The sequence below is a fragment of the Anoplophora glabripennis genome, unplaced genomic scaffold, assembly GCF_000390285.2.
Source record: "Anoplophora glabripennis isolate ALB-LARVAE unplaced genomic scaffold, Agla_2.0 scaffold1385, whole genome shotgun sequence".
Taxonomy (NCBI): domain Eukaryota; kingdom Metazoa; phylum Arthropoda; class Insecta; order Coleoptera; family Cerambycidae; genus Anoplophora; species Anoplophora glabripennis.
The window spans coordinates 6,969-26,116 of NW_019417548.1; the positions used below are offsets into that span (position 1 = coordinate 6,969).

The 19,148-nt window shown below is 31.6% G+C and overlaps 1 protein-coding gene across 4 annotated transcripts; it reads left to right on the top strand.

Moving 5' to 3' along the window:
• The first annotated feature begins 347 nt into the window (after positions 1-347).
• LOC108915189 lies at positions 348-13,075 on the top strand. Of its 4 annotated transcripts, XM_018721162.1 has the most exons (5): positions 348-502; positions 560-943; positions 9,732-9,904; positions 10,841-11,039; positions 12,616-13,075. In XM_018721162.1, exons 1-4 carry the CDS (start codon positions 374-376, stop codon positions 10,953-10,955), a joined length of 801 nt encoding a protein of 266 aa, XP_018576678.1. In that variant the 5' UTR covers positions 348-373; the 3' UTR covers positions 10,956-11,039; positions 12,616-13,075. The 4 variants fall into 4 exon arrangements, with proteins under 4 accessions (XP_018576678.1, XP_018576675.1, XP_018576677.1 ...); XM_018721159.1 differs by lacking the exon at positions 10,841-11,039; XM_018721161.1 differs by lacking the exon at positions 10,841-11,039 and having other exon boundaries at positions 348-499.
• The last annotated feature ends 6,073 nt before the right edge of the window (positions 13,076-19,148 follow it).

Sequence of the window (19,148 nt, forward strand, 5' to 3'; positions counted from 1 at the left end):
CTTAGCAAAGCGCATCCCAGGCTGCATAGCCGCACTACCCTACCCAACCATACCACACATAAACATGACACTACCCCCGGGGTTTACACAGACGAGCCGGCGAAGCAAGAAGAGCGCCAGAAGAAAGGGCCCTAGCCGGCGGGGCCCAGCCAGGACAAAAGGAGGTCCCACAAAGCGCCTACACCGGCCGCATTTGCGGTCGGGGTAGACGACGGATGGGGCCCACCTACGAAGGCTGTCCAGGCCTACACGAGATGAGGCAGGATAAAGAGGGATAATCCCCCTCGATCCCAAATCATTGTGGCCAATTTCTAGCCATGGAATAATGGCGCGCGGTGAGGAGTGAGGACGCCATGTTAGCGTGAAAGTTTAAATGTATCGATATGAATTCTTTAAAGAAAATGAGGAACACTTGTTACAATTTTTACAAGCAGCAAAAGTTAGAAACAAAAAATATTGTAATTTAATGGAGCACCAAACACTTAGTCAATTCCTTCCTGTAGTAATTTTTTTAATTTCTAACCTAGATATAATTAATTAATACTTAATCTGATTTTAGGATTTTAATTTACAAGCTGACGATTTGAATCGTAAAGGCAAATATAATGTTATAGATTTAACAAGCAGTGATGAAGAAGAATCGTTTGTTAGTAACTTTAAACAGGCACAAATAAATCTTTTAGATGTGAATACTAATATTAAAACTGTAAATGACTTCACCGCAGATGATATGTTACATTTAATCAAAGAACATCTACAAACAGAGGAAAAGCTATCAATATTACCTATGAGTAGTGTAATATGCAATCAACAGAAAATTTTTAGTTTATTATCAAAATTAGAATTTGAGGAAGTTTTAAATTTTGGTACATCTTTAATGTCACTAAATATTTGTAGTGACTCAATTATATCTTATTATATAAGATATTTATTATTGGAAAAGGTAATTACTTTGTTTTAAAAACAAAAATATAAAAAAATAATTTTAAGTATGCATAAGTGCTAGAATCTGAAAACAGGCGTGAGTGCTCAAATGTAAAAATTATAGTGCACCAAATGATTGGAAATACACAAAATTAAAAAAATTATGACATCTTTTGACAATGTAGGTATATTTTATTTCACACGTATCTAAATTGCTTTTGGTTTCGAGATACAATAGACTGAAATTTAAAAGAAATATATTTTTTAAATATCTCCGGTAGTTTGATGAAATTTGGGCAATGATTTAACTAATCAAAAACAAAGATTTGTTAAATCGGTACCTATACAAATATGTCAAAATCAGTATAATAGATATTGGGGAATAATAACTCATAGGAAACCAAAATTTGTATGCTACTAAGGAGGTATTTGATTACTAATTGTGTTTCCAAGATTTTCTTCTATTTTATATGAATTATTAATTATTTTATTTTTTTATTAGTATTTTTTTTAATAAGTTGAATACATTTTAAAAATCTTCAAAATATTTTAAACAAAAAGATATGGAAACTTATTGTTAAAAATCACATTTTAAATACCTACACTATAGTACTAGTCGAGGAAATAAAGCGCTGAACCTCTGAAATCTGTGCAGTAAGATGGATCGTGATGCGGTTTTTTGCATTCGATTCGTTAGAGCGTCCAGAAAGTTTGTGACCCTATGTGATCAATGAGAAATGAAAATTGCATCGGTGCATAAGAAAAATGCATTTTTAAAATTGCGTCTCGAAGAGTTAAAATATGAAAAATTTATAACTCGGAAAATATTGACGGAAATAAGTTCAATTTTGCTACTCGAGGGTTTCTGGGGTCGCTGAACACAAATATCACAACGGCAAAGGTCTCCGAGGTACCTAGTGCCCAGGGTGGCCGGTTTCCACGTCGTCGCCTGGAGTTTTGTGAAAATTCGTTATAAACTTGGCCGAAACTCGTTACCTCGGGGTTTTTGAGGTCGCTCAACACGAATTTCACGACAGCAACGGTCCACCAAGGATCATGAATATGATTTTCTGTGAGTGCAAAACCGATTGCGGAACTTCATGTGGATGTAGGAAGCACGGATTGAACTGCAGCATCACGTGCAAAATTGGGCAGGCATTAATTGCACGAATAATAAAAAATATTCTGCAAATGATATATTTTCTTCGGAAGTAGAAACACTAGATGAAGAAGATGAAAAAGATATCGAAAATTAAAAAATTAAATAAGAAAAATTAAAATTGTTAAGATATTTATGTATAAATATGTATGTATTAATATGTATTTTAAAAAACGTATTTTTTGTAATGAATAAAAGTATTTTTATAATAAAAAATAATTAAGAATGTAATAGTTGTCACATAAACCAGCCATCCTGGGTACTAGGTTCCTTGAGGACCGTTACCGTCGTCATATTCGTGTTGATCGACCCCAAAAACCCCGAGGTAACGAGTTTCGGCTAAGTTTATGACGAATTTCCAGAAAACTCCAGGAGACGACATTGAAACCGGCCACCCGAGAGCACTAGGTACCTCGGAGACCGTTGCAGTTGTGATATTCGTGTTGAGCGACCCCAAAAACCCCGAGGTAACAAGTTTCGGCTAAGTTTATAACAAATTTCCACAAAACTGCAGGAGACGACGTGGAAACCGGCCACTCTGGGCACTAGGTACCTCGGAGACCGTTGCCGTCGTGATATTTGTGTTCAGCGACCCCAAGAACCCCCGAACTCATTTCCGTCAATATTTTCCGAGTTGTAAATTTTTCATACTTTAACTCTTCAAGACGCAATTTTAAAAATGCATTTTTCTTATGTACCAATGCAATTTTCATTTCTCATTGATCACATAGGGTCATAAACTTTCTGGACGCTCTAACGAATTGAATGCAAAAAACCGCATCACAATCCATCTTACTGCACAGATTTCAGAGGTAAAGCCGTTTTTAGTGCTTTATTTCCTCGACTATACGAAAATCAAAGTCTAAAAAAATAAGTGGCATAAACATTTTACATTTTTTTGGAAGTTGTGCCTCCATATGTTAGATGTTGGATAATTGAAAATTTCTACAGCAATGATTTTTTTGGGTTTTTGATGGTTACATTTTATTTAAAATAAAATTTCAAACTTAAAATTCTTATAGGTACTTTTTTAAAATTTATACTTTTAAATTAAAAAATATCGTAGGTACCTAACTTGAAAAACACTTGTTATTTATATAAAATGAAAGATAACTGTTTTGTTTGAAATACAAATCAAATGCCACTAAGGAATTTCCAAAAAACTCGGTAGAGTAAAAATTCTGGGGATATCAGTGTTACTCGGTATCTCTGCCACTGGTTGACAGATTTGTATGCCAACAAACTTTTGCCTTTAATTATTAAAACCATTAGATAAAGTTTCATCAATCTACATAAAATACATGAGATGACATTTGACTAGTACTTCACTGATGGCTAGTAAGCCATTAGTGAAGGAGATATAGCTAAGCGGTTTATTTAGTTCGACAAATAAAGTAGTATGGCCATGTAAGTAATGAGAACTGGTAGGTACCTTCTTATTTGAATGTGATATTTTATCTTAAACAAAAATTGTCTCTTTTTTCGTATTTGCTACCATTTCATGGCAAATTAATTTTATTTAAGTTCACCTTAACACTTACACGTCCTTGTTATGTGATAATTATGAAAATATTCTAAGTAGGTTGCTGTTTGTCTCATAAACTTAAGACAGATGTTTATTATCCTCAGATATGAATGGGTTGTGGTGGACCTGTAACGTGAGTCTATTATTCCTCTTAGATTTTTGGGTATGGTACTTCGTATATCTTTTGTTTAACTGCTCTCCAAATGAAATTAATCACTTATTTGAGAAACCCGACAAATCCACATATGATGAAAATTGATATTTTATTAAAAATCCGTTTTTAATAGCAATTCACATTGTTTGCTTCAGAAACTAGACAAATCCATTCAGTATCCTGCATGGAAGTCTCTTTCGAATATTGCATTTACTATTTACTTTTGAAACCCTACATATCAAATTTTATAAAAGAAATTCTTTCAGTATAGGTGCTGTAAGAAGTGAAAAAGTTCCATTCAAAATATCAAGGTTTATGTAACTGTCTTACAATCACACATCTATTGCACGGTTACAGCATATGACTATATTGATGGAAAGTTTGCAAGTTGCACCTGACAATGACAAAATTCAAAATTTTCACCAATCACTTTTTTTATGGTCAACGGTGGATGGTGAATTGGAGCACGAAGTTTTATAATACTGTTTTATATACACATATGCAGGGTGTTAATTAAGTATGTACAATAAATTCAACAGACGATTATTTGAGTGATTTTAAGACAAAAGTCCATATAAATATTGGTCCTTTGTTTTCAAGATACAGGGTGTTAAACTTTTGTAAAAAAAATGCTATTTTGTAAATATCTTAAACACCCTTTACCCAATTTTGTTGTAATTTGGCAGTGCTATTTGTAGTGTTAAGTGGCTAATTTAATCCAAACTTGAATAGATTTGTTAAGTCCAGTGGTGTCCCAAGCGATACCCTAACGAATATTTATAATGTTTCTTGTGTGGTCCAGGGATATGCAATTAAGTGGATTTTATTTTTTTTCTCCAAAAACTAATTTAGATACGAAAAACATGAAAGAGACAAAAAAGGTGTATTTTTAGTTGCTTAATCCAAAAAAAAATTTAAAAATTACAAAAAAGTCAGTGACGTACATTTTTTTTGTTGAAAATAATTATTAAGGTACCGCTCGAGACGACACTGGACTTAACAAATCTAATCAAGTTGGGATTAAATTAGCCCCTTAATACTACAAGTAACAATGCCAAATTACAACAAAATTGGGTATAGGGTATTTAAGATATTTACGAAATATAAATTTTTTTACAAAATTTTAACACCCTCTATCTTGAAAACGAAGCATCTGCAGACCAATGTTAATATGAACTTTTTGTCTTAAAATCACTCAAATAATTGTCTGTTGAATTTATTGTACACTCGACGCAAGATAAAGGTTTCCAATCTAAAAGGCATACTACTTTTAAAGGGGCATCAATAATTAGGGGCGTGTCATATTTTTTTTTATGTAGGCACGTGTATAATGACACATAACAAAAAATTGCAGGCCTGAAGTATATGCATTATAAAAAGAGAAGAGGTTTTGAAATTATTTTGTCTTGCCACATTACTTTTCTTGTCCCTGAGAAAATTAATTTTGAAATAAGAATTTGTGTCATATTCTGCAGAAAATAGGTAGGTAGGTCATGAAGGCAACAAAATAAAAAAATATTGTAAACTACAGTTTTATTATAACTTATACAGTTTCGGGAGGAAAGGGAAATATTTTAAGGACGTGTTCTAGAAGTGAAAATAAGTAAATAAGTTCATTACATTATGGGTCCGGAAATGTTTCCTTTCTGAGATAGATGTCAAAAGAAATTTAAAATCCGTTTTTTTCTAAATATCTCGAAAACGATTTAAGATATTACACTGCCACTGTACTATACACCAAAGCTCAGCATAATATCTTAAATCGTTTTCGAAATATTTAGAAAAACAGGATTTTTTAAAAATTCAGAAAGGAAGCATTTCCGGGCCCATAATGTTATGAACTTATTTCCTTATTTTGACATCATTTTATAGACAATGAAAAACAAACCAGTCTAATAATATATCCAACCACCATCCGAATCAATAACGGCTTGTAATGTGTTTGGAATAGATGTAACAAGGCGTCGTATATAATTCAAGTCTATAGCGTTCCAAATATTTTGTATACGTTCCCAGAGCGTATCTCTATTTGGTGGAATATCGTCATACTGTTCATTCAACTGACGCATTACATAAGCCCATAAATGTTTTTTTTATAAGAAGTAATTTCCATTTTGTTTCATTCCAAAATATTGATTAGAACCCGAGTTATCACGGAAATATTATTTTTGGGGGTGAACTGTTTAAATCCGTTTTAGGCTAAAAGAAAAAATATTAGTCCTTATTATATGTATTTACCTTTTTGAGATTAACAATGGATATTGAGCATACAATAATTTAAAGAAACACATGTTTACTGATGCACGCGCATTGACAATAGCGAATGAAATAATCTATCTTTGTCAAAAGCATGCGAGTTGTTCACAACTTCGGTACCATGAGTGCGACAAAGCGAACGTGATTTTTTATCTTTGTCCTGGCAGTGTCGTTGGAGCTAAATAAAATTCAAAATATAAAAAGGTAAATAAATTAGTATCTGTCTAAAAAACAAACGTAAAAAAAAATTCGAAGGCAACTTTTCATTATTTTAAATAATCAATCGAATATAGTATAGAAAAAAAAATTGTTTTAGATTTGTTACATTAAAATTAACGATTAAAAGTTTGAAATTGTTATAACTTATTAAAAATTAAAAATTATATCTATTTCTCTGAAAAGAAAAATTACATTTTTTAGAGTAGATTGAAAAAAAATTACAAAATCGTTCATTTTTCAACTTTTATAAGAAACTTTAACTGATTTCAGTGCGGGCACCTATACAGCGTTCATTAATAGCATACAGAAAAACCAGAGGCCCCTTCTGTGGCTAAAATTAAGTAGATTTTATTACACACACGTAGGCTCTTAAGGCCGCCGTTTCCGAGCTGCAGGGTTTTCAAAATTTAAAAAAAAATTAAAATTTTTAATTTTCTTAAATCCATTCAATCTATCTATTCGTAAGTAGGTAGTAGATGTTTCACAAGATTTATTAACTAGGATTAATCTATTTTTCTATTGTAATATAAATGCAACTCTTTTAATAGAAACAAGATAATAAAAAATGCATACGGGGTCTGCTATAAGAGTTTGCCGATTAGTCCCATTTTAAAAATGCCAATCTACCAGGAAAACATTTTTGCACAAAACTCGTAAAATGTCAGATGTGACGGTAAAATATTGCCACACTAGTTTATTGGGAACGCCCCATATAGACAAGCAGTTAAGCCGTCATATTTCAAACAAAATACGATTCAGATTGGAAACCTTTATCTTGCGTCGAGTGTACGTACTTAATTAACTCCCCGTATACAGGGTGGTCCAAATTTTATGCAGGAAACTTCGAGGGCAGATACATCTCTTTAAAATAATATGTGTTTGCCTTATAAACATTGGTCTGGAATAGCCCCATTTTAGAGATACAGGGTGTTGAAGTTGTTAAAAAAAATTGATTTTTTGTTTATAAGTTAATTGTAACGGATTTATATTCTAATGCACAAAATACGTAAAAAAGGTAACTTGAATTTTTTCCCTAATATCACAAGAATATTGATGTTTATGCTTAAAAGTAAGTAGAATTTGTAAACACATCAACAAAATTCTTTATACTCGTTTCCACACTACCTGTGAGGTAGAGTTTCTTACGTGTTTTAGTTTTCCCTGGAAAACTAACCCACTATCTTTACAAATAAGAGCAACTTAAATCAAAATAATAATAAATGTAATTATTCAAATAATCTATCGGGGTTAAATCTGGTGAACATGCAGTTTGCACTGTAGGCTCACCACGACCAATTCATTTCCCAGGATAACGAGTATATATATATATATATATATCCCCGAGGACCTCTACCACAGTGGGCAGCTGATACCAGCTATTCGTTCATGTTTTAGGGAAATATTTTTTAAAGGGTGTGCAGACCATTTTAAAGAATTCTTGCACTACCTGTGGATTCTCATAAGACCAAATGTGGTTGTTTCTTTGGTACAAAATTCCCTTTCTCATAGAAGTGGCTTTATCTGTCCAGATCACTATTTTTGTAAATAGCACGTCATTCTCTAGTTTAACATTCCGTTGCAAAATACTCGCCTCCTACGCATGTCTTGAATGTGGTACAGATGGCGTCTGTCAGATCTAAGACGATTACACTCATGACAAGCAGTGGTAACTTTACTGTCACAATAATTATAACAACATATTCAGCATTTGAAAATATTGATAGCATTACAATTATGTAAAATAATAACACATGCCTTACCTATTAATGAGGGATGATTTCACTTGGACGCATTGCGATAAACTTTCTAATCATGTCACTAATTTTTACTTATTGTTAAATATCGCCTTTCACTTTCAATATATTAAAAAATATCATTGTTTTTTTTTTGGAACAACTTTGATTTCAACATCCTGTATTTTGAAAATAAAAAGGATTTGGAAATAAGTGAACAGAATTTTTTAATATTGAGGTCTATCGTGTGGTACTATGCATTGTACTTTTTTCAATCATCTTATATACAGAGAGCTGTGCGATACTCGAATATAAGTGCTCTAACACTGTACTCCAAGTACTTTCAGTGTACTTGGTACTCAGTTCCGAGTACTTTTTTTAGATCGCAAAAAATGTACTCAAAGACTTTCCTGTGTACTTGATTACTTCATTGTACTCGAATATATTGTCTTATGCAATGAGTATATTCTTATGCGGGCTGATTTGTCAAATAACGGCCACGCTGCACGCTATGCTACCTCACACCACAAATTGGTCATTTTTAAAGCTAATAAAAAAGGATTGTAAGAAAACATGTTTTATTTTAAGTAGGAATAAAGTAAGTACCAAAATTCTTCAAAAAGATAATTCGAAAATAAAGTTAATGCAAAGCAAAACAAGATACTAGCCGGTAGCTGACCTTGTTGACAATTTTTATACAGGGTGTTAAAAAAAGAGTGTAAAATATTTAAGGAGGTAATAGTATGAACCAACATAAGCAGAAAAGTCTTAATAAACATGGGTCCGCAAAGTAACGGTTGCGGAGATATGGACCACTATTCGTTTTTCAAACATTATATTTTATTAGGAATAAATGATGGTGCTCCAGCTTATTTTTTCATGGCCGTTAGAGAGCATTTACACCAAACTTTTCCACATAAATGGGTAGGAAGGGCCGGACCTGTTTTATGGCCTCTAAGATCGCCTGACCTGGACCCTCTAGATTTCTTTGTTTGGGGATATTTGAAGACATTAGTGTATGGTACTCCTGTAAATAGCCTGGAAGAGCTGCAGCTACGGATTAATCAAAAGTGTCAAGAAATCCAAACCAAGGAGGGTGTTTTCGAAAGAGTTCGAATATCGTTGAGACGAAGATGTCGTGCCTGCTTGGAAATGGACGGGGGGCACTTTGAACATCTTCTGTAACTTTGTTTTTTGTTTGTTAAAAGCTTCATTTGTTGGTTTATTCCTAATAAAATAAAATGTTTGAAAAACGAATAGTGGTCCATATCTCCGCAACCGTTACTTTGCGGACCCATGTTTATTAAGACTTTTCTGCTTATTTCGGTTCATACTATTACCTCCTGAAATATTTTACACTCTTTTTTTAACACCCTGTATTTAGTTGATACTTAACATGAAGCGAAATATCAATATTTGATGGAGGCAAAAGGCCAGCTAGTATCTAGTTTTGCATTAGTGCTTCTAAATTAACCTCTTAATTGCCCCATTTCTTTAGCGTTACTTGCAACATTTCATAACTAACATGTACTCGGTACTGTGTACTTATATGGGTACTCAAGTACAACGGTACTGTACCTGTACTTGGTACTTGAGTACTCTTATACGAGAGTACTTATATTCAGTACTCGAGTACTTTTTCATTGTACTCGGAACAGCTCTGATATTGCACGATATACTTGAGCAAGTATATACTGTGAAAAATATTTATAGAACAATTTTAATGCAACAATAACAGAATAATCAGTATTTACTTTTTAGCTTATAGAATATTCAGATCAATTGCAACAGTTGTTAAATGACTTTAGCATCAAATTTTCAGAAAATGTTCTGGAAGAACTGACACAAAGTCTATTGCAGAAAGGAAGTTATTCTAAAGTTTTTTTACAGTTTGTTGACGGCTTGAATATGGATTTTAAAGAAAAACTATTGAGGTAAAGGAACACATAATGTTTTTGTACAAGTACTTTTTATGCCACATTTCTAATTACCTTTTGAGTCTTCTCTCCTTGATGAATATTTTTTCTTTTTCACTTATTAAATACAGATATGACCTTGAGAGGAATTGAATCGGTTGATTGGAAAAGGACATCTGTATAAAGTAAAATCTTACAGGAGGACAAAAAAACTGATACCTATTCTAACACTTTATTAGTAGTTTTTATATATCTATGTGTGGAATATACCTATATTGTAAGAGGTTGGATTTGATTAAAAGTTTTATTATTAAGTAGAAATTGAAAGTAAATGAGAAATACATTAATTAAAGACATACCAAGATAAATGGTGACAGGATGATAATTTTAATTTGAGTCAGTTAAGAATAAAGTGACAGTTTATAAGAAAATATGAATTTAGTGAGAATATGCGTTTAAATTAATAAAAGAGATCAAATAGTAAAATAGGTGGGTGCAAGGTGGAAACTATAATTAGAAAATTATTTGTAAATAGAAATAAGAGTGCAGTGGTTAAAAAAAGTGGGGTAACTAGGATACGAGAGTGAGGAGGATAATAATTAAGAGAAAAAAATTGTATGAGGTTTTCTTTGTGTGAAATAAAGAAGAATAAATAAATAATTGTCGAAGAAGAACCAATGAAAAATATATAGAAAAAGAAAAGGAGAAGAGAATTTGAATGGAGGTATTGAAAAAGTCAAAAGAAGAAAATAAACTTAGAAGGTATAAGAGAAAATTTGAGGATACGAAGTTAATTCATGATAGATGTCAAAGGCTTGCAGTAAGGGAAACTAGTAAAAGAAACCAGAGTATTTATAAAAGGACCAAGAAGTTAAAATATGAAATAAGGGAAAATAAATTTCCAATAAAGAATCCATATAGTAAAGGTTAGTAATATCATTTTGACTGTCGTAGAAAAACAGAAAAAGGAAGAAGAATCAGGGCGCAGAATAGCAAGACTAGTACCAGACTGAATCAAGGAGTAGCGAGGTGTTGGCAGCAGACATTAAGCATTGGAAAGCGAAGATAGTTAGCTGTTAAGACAAGAGGAATATAAAAGGATTGCAGAACGAGAGTTGACTAGGTGGACATAGACAATAGAAGTTGTAATTAGGTAAAAGAAACTGTATATCTAGAATAAGTATTGTTTGTTAGAGATAAGTTTGGTGTTGGACAGAGATAGGGTAGATAGAATTTATAAACTTAGAAAAAATATAAAATTTTTAAAAACAGATTCCATACATACTATTTTGTTTTCTGAAAAATAGCAATATCTAAAATTCACATAGAAATCAGATAATCATTATAGAACCGACTACTGAGATTAAAGAATTTGTCATCATGCTAAATTTAAATTTCTGACTATAAACAATTTTTATAAAACAAAACCAAAATTAAAAAACTTTGCTGTCATTGAAATTAATAAGTTTGTAAAATAGAATCCAATTCAAAGTGCAATCTTTAAAAATAGTGGACATAAAAAAAATAGTTAGAAATCTATATTGAAAATAAAATCAAACTACATGACTGAAATTATCTGGCATCCAAGAATAATTAGCTAGCTCGGTAAGTTGAATTTTGGGAATATTTACATCTTTAAAAATACTACAATTCATTCAAATTTTATATTCAAAATAATATTCATTTCACATTAAAAGGAAATAATTTATTTTAAAATACTATAAATGACGCTCAACAATAAATAGTTACAACGTCATCCAGCAACACTAAATAAAATAAAGGAAATAAATCATCATTAAAAATTTTAATTGAAATAAATTTAAATTAAATAAAAAAAATAAATATTAATTAATTTATAGTATTATAATTTATTCTATATAAAGTTTTTCCCTATATTCATGTCATACCCCTATATACATGTCATACTTAAAAATATGTGAATGATTAATAATAATCATAAATGATGACTATATTATAAAGTCATTACCAAATAATAAATTAGGGCTACTTCAGTTTAACTGCATATATGGATTTAATCCGCTTTGATTTTGTAGATTTGGGGATATAATTTTGATTGGTACCTATTTAATCAACATTACCTATAGTTCAGTAAAAAATATGACGTACTTCAAGGATAGCTTCCTTAGTTGAAAATAAACTGATTTGAATCAAGCAGATTTACTTGTTTTCGAGATATGTTGACTTCAATATGCAACGTATGCCCATTATTATTTTGCACTAATTCCTATTATGTATTTTTCTTTCTTATTATACTCTTGTTCTTTAGTAGGGTTTGTAAACATTTTAAACAGTGTAAACAATAAATAAATATAATAACTGTTTAGGAAAACACTTTACATTGCACAATCTCTTGAATTTTAAATAATCAATGATAGTAAACTGATAAGTGTAACTTAATTGTACAAAATTTATGGTGCTACTGATAATACAAAACAGGCCTTCAAAAAGAAATGGAAATATTTGAGTTTTTAAAATCAAGCTCAAGAAAATGTTATTAGTTTTTGTCTATCTTTGATGTTTCTAAGATACCTTGAAATCCCGTTGGATTTAAACTTACTCTGTATAAACAGTCACATAAAACTATTACATACCTACATAAATAAGATAAAACAAAATAACAATGTTATTTTGTAATATCAGCGAAGGCTATTAAAAACATTTCTTATCTATTATTTTCTTTATTGTATTAATTTTTTCTTTTTTTTTAGAAAATTGGTTTTTACATGTGAAAAGTTCCAGGACAACTATTTTCCCGTTATAGAATTGTTAATAGTCCCTCAAATAGAATTTGACACACTCAATAGATTATTTGAAATTCTGTCAAATAGCGAAAATAATTTGAATACAGATAAATCTTTTGGAAAATTTTTAATGAACCTAATGATACTATTAGGAAATAATTTATTATCATTTGAACAACCTCTGAAACATTTAATTGGATCTCATAGATCTATATGGAAGGCAAAATTGCAAAAAAAAATCGATGACTGTTTACAAGAAAATTCCATACTTTCACAGAGCATCAGGATTGGGTTCTGAGAAAATATGGACACTACAATTGAGTTTCTCTGCAAACTTCAAATTATGAATAAGTATTGTATAAAAACGTGGTAAAAAATTTGTTATTTTTTTATGTATAAATATATCTAATAAATAATTTAGGTAGAATAGATAATTCTTTAAACACTCCTTCTATCCTTGGTATCCTTAGTGCCAACAAAATTAATATCACTGCTACATAATCAACCTTGGCACTAATTGTTTAAATCGCATTAATATTGTAAGATGTAATTAAAGACAATTTTTTAGCACCTACTTAGGTAGGTACAGGGTAATTCACTAAAAAAATGTGAAATACAAACGTTGCCCGATTTTTTATGAATTTTTCGAAAATGATAGTTGAAAAACAATTCAGGTCCAAACAAAATGGACGCTGATAACTTTGTTAATTTAAATGGAACACCCGTATATTTTTACATATTTAGATAGAACATTCCCTGTCGACCATAGTCTATATGACTATGGTTTGTTGGGTCCATCTCTGATAATAAGCGAGATACCTACTATTAAAAAATGAACATTGTAAAGTATTCGTAAAATTTACGGATCTTTAGATAATTGGGAAATCAAATAAGAAGATACTTAAGTACTTACATTGCTATTTATCATTTTCTATCGATTGCTAAATGTGTAACAATAAATTCAATATCTAAAATTTTTGAGAGATTTCAAAACACTACACGTCACTGTATTGTGTATTACAAAAGGTTTACTGGTTATTTTTCATACAAGTTACAAGAAAAGTAATATAAATATTTTAACACAATGTATCTCCGTAGGGAAGCGTCCTATCAAAAATTTTTATAGGGCAAAAGTTGATTATTTTCACTAGTAGAATATGCCATTAAATTTTGGCTAAACTTATCATTTACACCCTGGATAGAATATGCTTCTATACTTTTCCACAATTATATAGCTCATTATATTCTGCGTTCAATGATATACATTCTACTTTATTCACTGTTTTCTTGTCTATTTGTAAAAATAAAAACCTATTGAAAAAGATAAACTAGCAAAATTATAGTATTGCAAATAAGACTTAAGTTTTGGGTAACATTAACATCTTTAACATCTTTCCATTGTCTAGGGAATGATGTACATATGGGCATAGCTAGGGGGGGAGCAGGGGTGTGTAAGGCCCACTCCAAACAGCCCGGTGTCCACCTCAGAAAAAAAAGATCCAATAATATCTTCCTCATATTGGTAAGTCGTTTACATCCTGATATAATATTTCAGCTCTTTTTCGTTTGATTCTAATAAGAAGTTGGTGCTTCTTATTAGAGTTTTGAAATATTATATCGGGAAGTTGTTGATTGCCAATTTTCTTTTTTTTTTTTGGAGGCCTCCATGGAGCTTGCAGTAGCCCTAGGTCCACCCCAAGAAAAAGTCTTATGGATATAGAGATAGACAATTAACAATAAATTAAAACGGGGAACACAAAATTATAATCCACAACAGTATGTTATCAGAGTAAAAAATTTAATTTCACCATTTAAATCTGTGAGCCTGCGAGTTTTCTATGGTAGGGTAAATTAATTATCAGTTGTCTCAATCAGGGCCGGATTAACCTATGGTGAGGCCTGGATCTTGCCGAGGTCCCCCGATCTTGTGAGGTTCTGGGCTAGCCCGCCCCAAATCCAGGCCTAATCTCAATTAATTATTTATAAAAATAATATTCATAAATTATGAATGATGATTGTTATAATTTTGAATTGCTTGTAGAGTGAAAAATAATTTTGTTATAAAACAATTACTGAACTGCTGAATTGGTGCAACTATAGTTGCTACTTCTTAAGTTTTACATCAATTATTAACATTTTCATAACAGTCTTCAAAAAAGCTATGGACTATACCATAACTAATATACAAGGGTCTACCAGAAAAGTTTTTGGACACAAGACTACTCGATCATCAACAGGTGCGACAAAAAATAAGACAATTTAGACCATTTTGTCTACAGGGTGTTTTTGAATGGAGTGGCATAAATGATACCAGTGAATCTACATTTCAAAAGAACACGATCTGCAAAAAATCGCCTTAGTAAAATGTTCACCCCTGAAGAGATATGGGCCACCAAAGTTTCCAAAAATATTATGAAAATTGGCTGTAATTTGAAAACCGAACGAGGTACAAATAACAAATTTTTTACAGGTTGTTTACTAATACAGATGCGAGTTTTCAACTATTTTTCGAAAATTTTAACCCCTCGAAAGGGGTTGAAATAACCACCCCTCAAGCCATTTTTTGCCATAACTTTTATATTTCGTAAAAACTCGATATCCAAAAATACGCATTAGATAAACTGGTTCTTTTAGAAACTTTTACCTCTCTAGCAATTTTCCTTTAAAACTTTTCGTTTATTAATAAAAAAATAAAATGTATTACCATTCACCTCACACCGTATATGATTGCAATCAATCAAAGAAAAACTAAGTGTGCTGCTGTCATGCCAGTTGTCACAATTAACTCTTCTGTAAGTTGTCACTGTTATCAGCTAAATACTTTTTGGGTGTAAATTAACAAGAATTATGCCAAATTTTACTAATGATGAATATGTGGACATGCTACAAGTGTATTTTGAATGTCGCAAAAACTGTGCTGCGGCAACAAGAGCGTATAATGAGAGATATCCAAATCGTCAAGTTCCCCACAGACAAACTTTTTCGGCGGTAGAACGAAGACTTCGGGAAACTGGAAAAATACAGCCGCATATTGAGGGTACCGGCCGAAGACCTACTGTTCGTACTATTTATCTTGAGGATGCAGTACTTGAAGAGTTTAACGAAAATCGTCAGACTAGTACGAGAAAAACAGCAATGCACTTAAATGTGTCCCATAGTGTCTTGTTTGGAATATTGTCCATGATAATTTATTATATCCTTTTCACCACCGGCATGGCATGGTTTAACCAATATGCACAATCTTCATTCCTGGGCTCCTGAAAATCCTCACGAAGTATCTATGACAACATTTCAACATAATTTTAGTTTAAACATTTGGGTAGGAATTGTAGGAAATGTGCTTGTCGGCCCTTTTGTTTTACCTCATCGACTTGGTGCTGTTGAATATTTGCAGTTCTTAAATGAGCATCTACCATCACTTCTGGAGGAAGTACCATTAAATGTATGTCAGGCCATGTGGTACATGCATGACGGGGCTCCTGCTCACAGCACTGTAGTAGTTAGGCGGTGGCTTAATTTAAATTACCCGAATCGTTGGATAGGTCGCGGCAATGAGGCACCTATCTCTTGGCCTGCACGTTCTCCCGATCTAATGCCCATGGATTTTTTCTTTTGGGGACATATAAAAAGTATTGTTTATGCGACCCCAGTTGACAGTGTTGAAGAGCTACAGGAAATAATATTCGCGGCGGCTGATGAGATTCGCAACAATCCCATAATTTTTGCTTGAGTTTGTAACAACTTCGATAAACGTGTTAGGTTGTGTTTAGAAAGAAATGGCAATTATTTTGAAAATGTCCTTTAACTAAGTTTTTTGTTTTTTCTCTTTTTGATAATAAATTATTCTTAGTTTCGTTTTCATTATTGTACTTCTATTTAATAAAAGTTTCTGCGACATTCAAACAGTTATTTGTGCAACTACTGTAAAGAGTGTGTATTTGTTGTACGATGCATGAAGTTTGCAGCTCGAGACGAAGTTGAGAGCTGCAATCATGTTAAGTGCAACAAATATGCTTTTTGCACCTGTTGCACGCAACATTTTTTCTACGATTGTTTTTATTTCAAATTTTATTTAACAGTATTTTATATAATAATATTAAAATTTTAACTGACAACTGGAAATTAATTGCGCAAATTGTCAATGTCAGACGTTAGGTACTTATGGATATGCTTAGATTAAACTTGTAATCAATATTTTTTTTGTACTACTGTAAAAAAAGTTAAACTTTTGGCACAGTAGGTAGTGCAATAAGTAGTAAATTTTGCACGATCGTAGAAAAAAACACTTGTAGCATGTCCACATATTCATCATTAGTAAAATTTGGCATAATTCTTGTTAATTTACACCCAAAAAGTATTTAGCTGATAACAGTGACAACTTACAGAAGAGTTAATTGTGACAACTGGCATGACAGCAGCACACTTAGTTTTTCTTTGATTGATTGCAATCATATACGGTGTGAGGTGAATGGTAATACATTTTATTTTTTTATTAATAAACGAAAAGTTTTAAAGGAAAATTGCTAGAGAGGTAAAAGTTTCTAAAAGAACCAGTTTATCTAATGCGTATTTTTGGATATCGAGTTTTTACGAAATATAAAAGTTATGGCAAAAAATGGCTTGAGGGGTGGTTATTTCAACCCCTTTCGAGGGGTTAAAATTTTCGAAAAATAGTTGAAAACTCGCATCTGTATTAGTAAACAACCTGTAAAAAATTTGTTATTTGTACCTCGTTCGGTTTTCAAATTACAGCCTATTTTCATAATTTTTTTGGAAACTTTGATGGCCCTTATCTCTTCAGGGGTGAACATTTTACCAAGGCGATTTTTTGCAGATCGTGTGCAGATGTAGATTCACTGGTATCATTTATGCTACTCCATTCAAAAACACCCTGTATATACAAAATGCCTACTGAGATGAAATCTGCTGAATGTAGTAAATACCATAAAATATTTTTGTAATATCACTCAAAAATGTTGTAGATTTCTTTAGTACAAGGTACAAGTGTTAGTTTATTTGAGTATATAACAAAATATACACAGGATGTTATCTCTTAATTTTCCCACCCCTTTGACCATTCCATTCCTCTTTTATCTGTTAGCCAACGGCTATTTAATTTACATATTCTAATACAAATTTGAACACGTTATTTAAGATATGAAGTTAATTTTTTTTACTAAATGAAATGTGGCTTCTGATCTCCCTTATTTTTGAGTAATTCTGTACCATTAAAAAATATTATGGTATAATATATTAGAAATCACCCTATATATTATTTTTCTTTATTTGACATCAATATCTAGATGTGCTAAAGAAATACCTTTAGATTGAGGGTCTCAAACTTCAAAATTTTTAAAACAATGCTTGTGACAATTTCAGAAAATTTCTTCTGGACAATCTACGTCGAAGTATCAAAATATCCATAGGTTAAGTACATTTATATAATATCTAGATAATAATCTTCAATATTATGCAGTAATTAGGTAATTATATGTCAGGGGATGTTTGCTTTGTTCCTATAACTTTATGCAACTGTGCCTTGAATCATTAGTATTAATTATTTATAAGGCATTTGAAAAGAACAATATTTGATAAATAAATCTTCTAAAGCACTGTTAAAAACACTGTTTTGTAATTTAAAAAAGTATATGTATTTTTAAGAGAACAAATTTTGCAACATAACAGTTTTAAATAAATAAATGAACAAGAATACAATAATTGTCGCATATTTCTTATATATTCGACAAAAAGTTGCACCATTCTTTCTTGAGCCAGTGTCTGCCTCCGCATGAGCTCCAGCTGTTCCTGCCCTTGCCGCAGAAGTTGTTCTTGTATGGAACTAATAGAAACTTCTATATTAGATTACCTTTGTTATTTTCTAATTAGTCTTTACATGTTACTACATTTATAAGATGATGAAAAATAAAAGTTATAGGTTTAATTACCAAAAATCTGTTTGCGTTGCCTGTTCTTGAAAAGTTAAGCTGTAAAAAATTTAGTATGTCAATTTTTATATTACTTATTTATGTTTGACATTTTTACTGTGGACTTGTTTGGGTAAATGTTTCAACCATCATTGGTATATTAAGAATTAAATTATTTGGTTCAACCGAGGTTTCAACCATGTTAATTTCTGGAAATACATCTTGCATCGCAGCAGAAGCTACTGGCCGCATAGAATCAAAACCTCCACCAGGTATGCCCCTAATGGAGGTTTTTCCAATGACATTTATCATTTGTTCGTCAAAGGGCTCCATGTCACTGTCCGATGGTTCTGACCCACCGCCAGTAGTTTTGCGTTCATTGTATTGTTTTGACACTGTAAATAATTTAGTTGTAATTTTGTAAAACCAAAAGTATTTGTGCAATAAATAAGTATTAATGTATATAAATAAACAACTTTACACTTTTTTTTCGTCTCTCTTTTGAGATCCTTAATTTTTTTTTTTATTTGAGCCAAAGTTCGTGGGACAGGACTGACTGCATTCACTGCAGTGAGT

Bases quoted from the DNA above. Each gene is read 5' to 3' on its own strand.
- LOC108915189 (XM_018721159.1), top strand. From the start codon at position 374: ATGTATCGATATGAATTCTTTAAAGAAAATGAGGAACACTTGTTACAA. The intron at 944-9,731 runs GTAATTACTTTG...TTTACTTTTTAG, and splicing joins GATATTTATTATTGGAAAAG to CTTATAGAATATTCAGATCA. The intron at 9,905-12,615 runs GTAAAGGAACAC...CTTTTTTTTTAG, and splicing joins TTTAAAGAAAAACTATTGAG to AAAATTGGTTTTTACATGTG.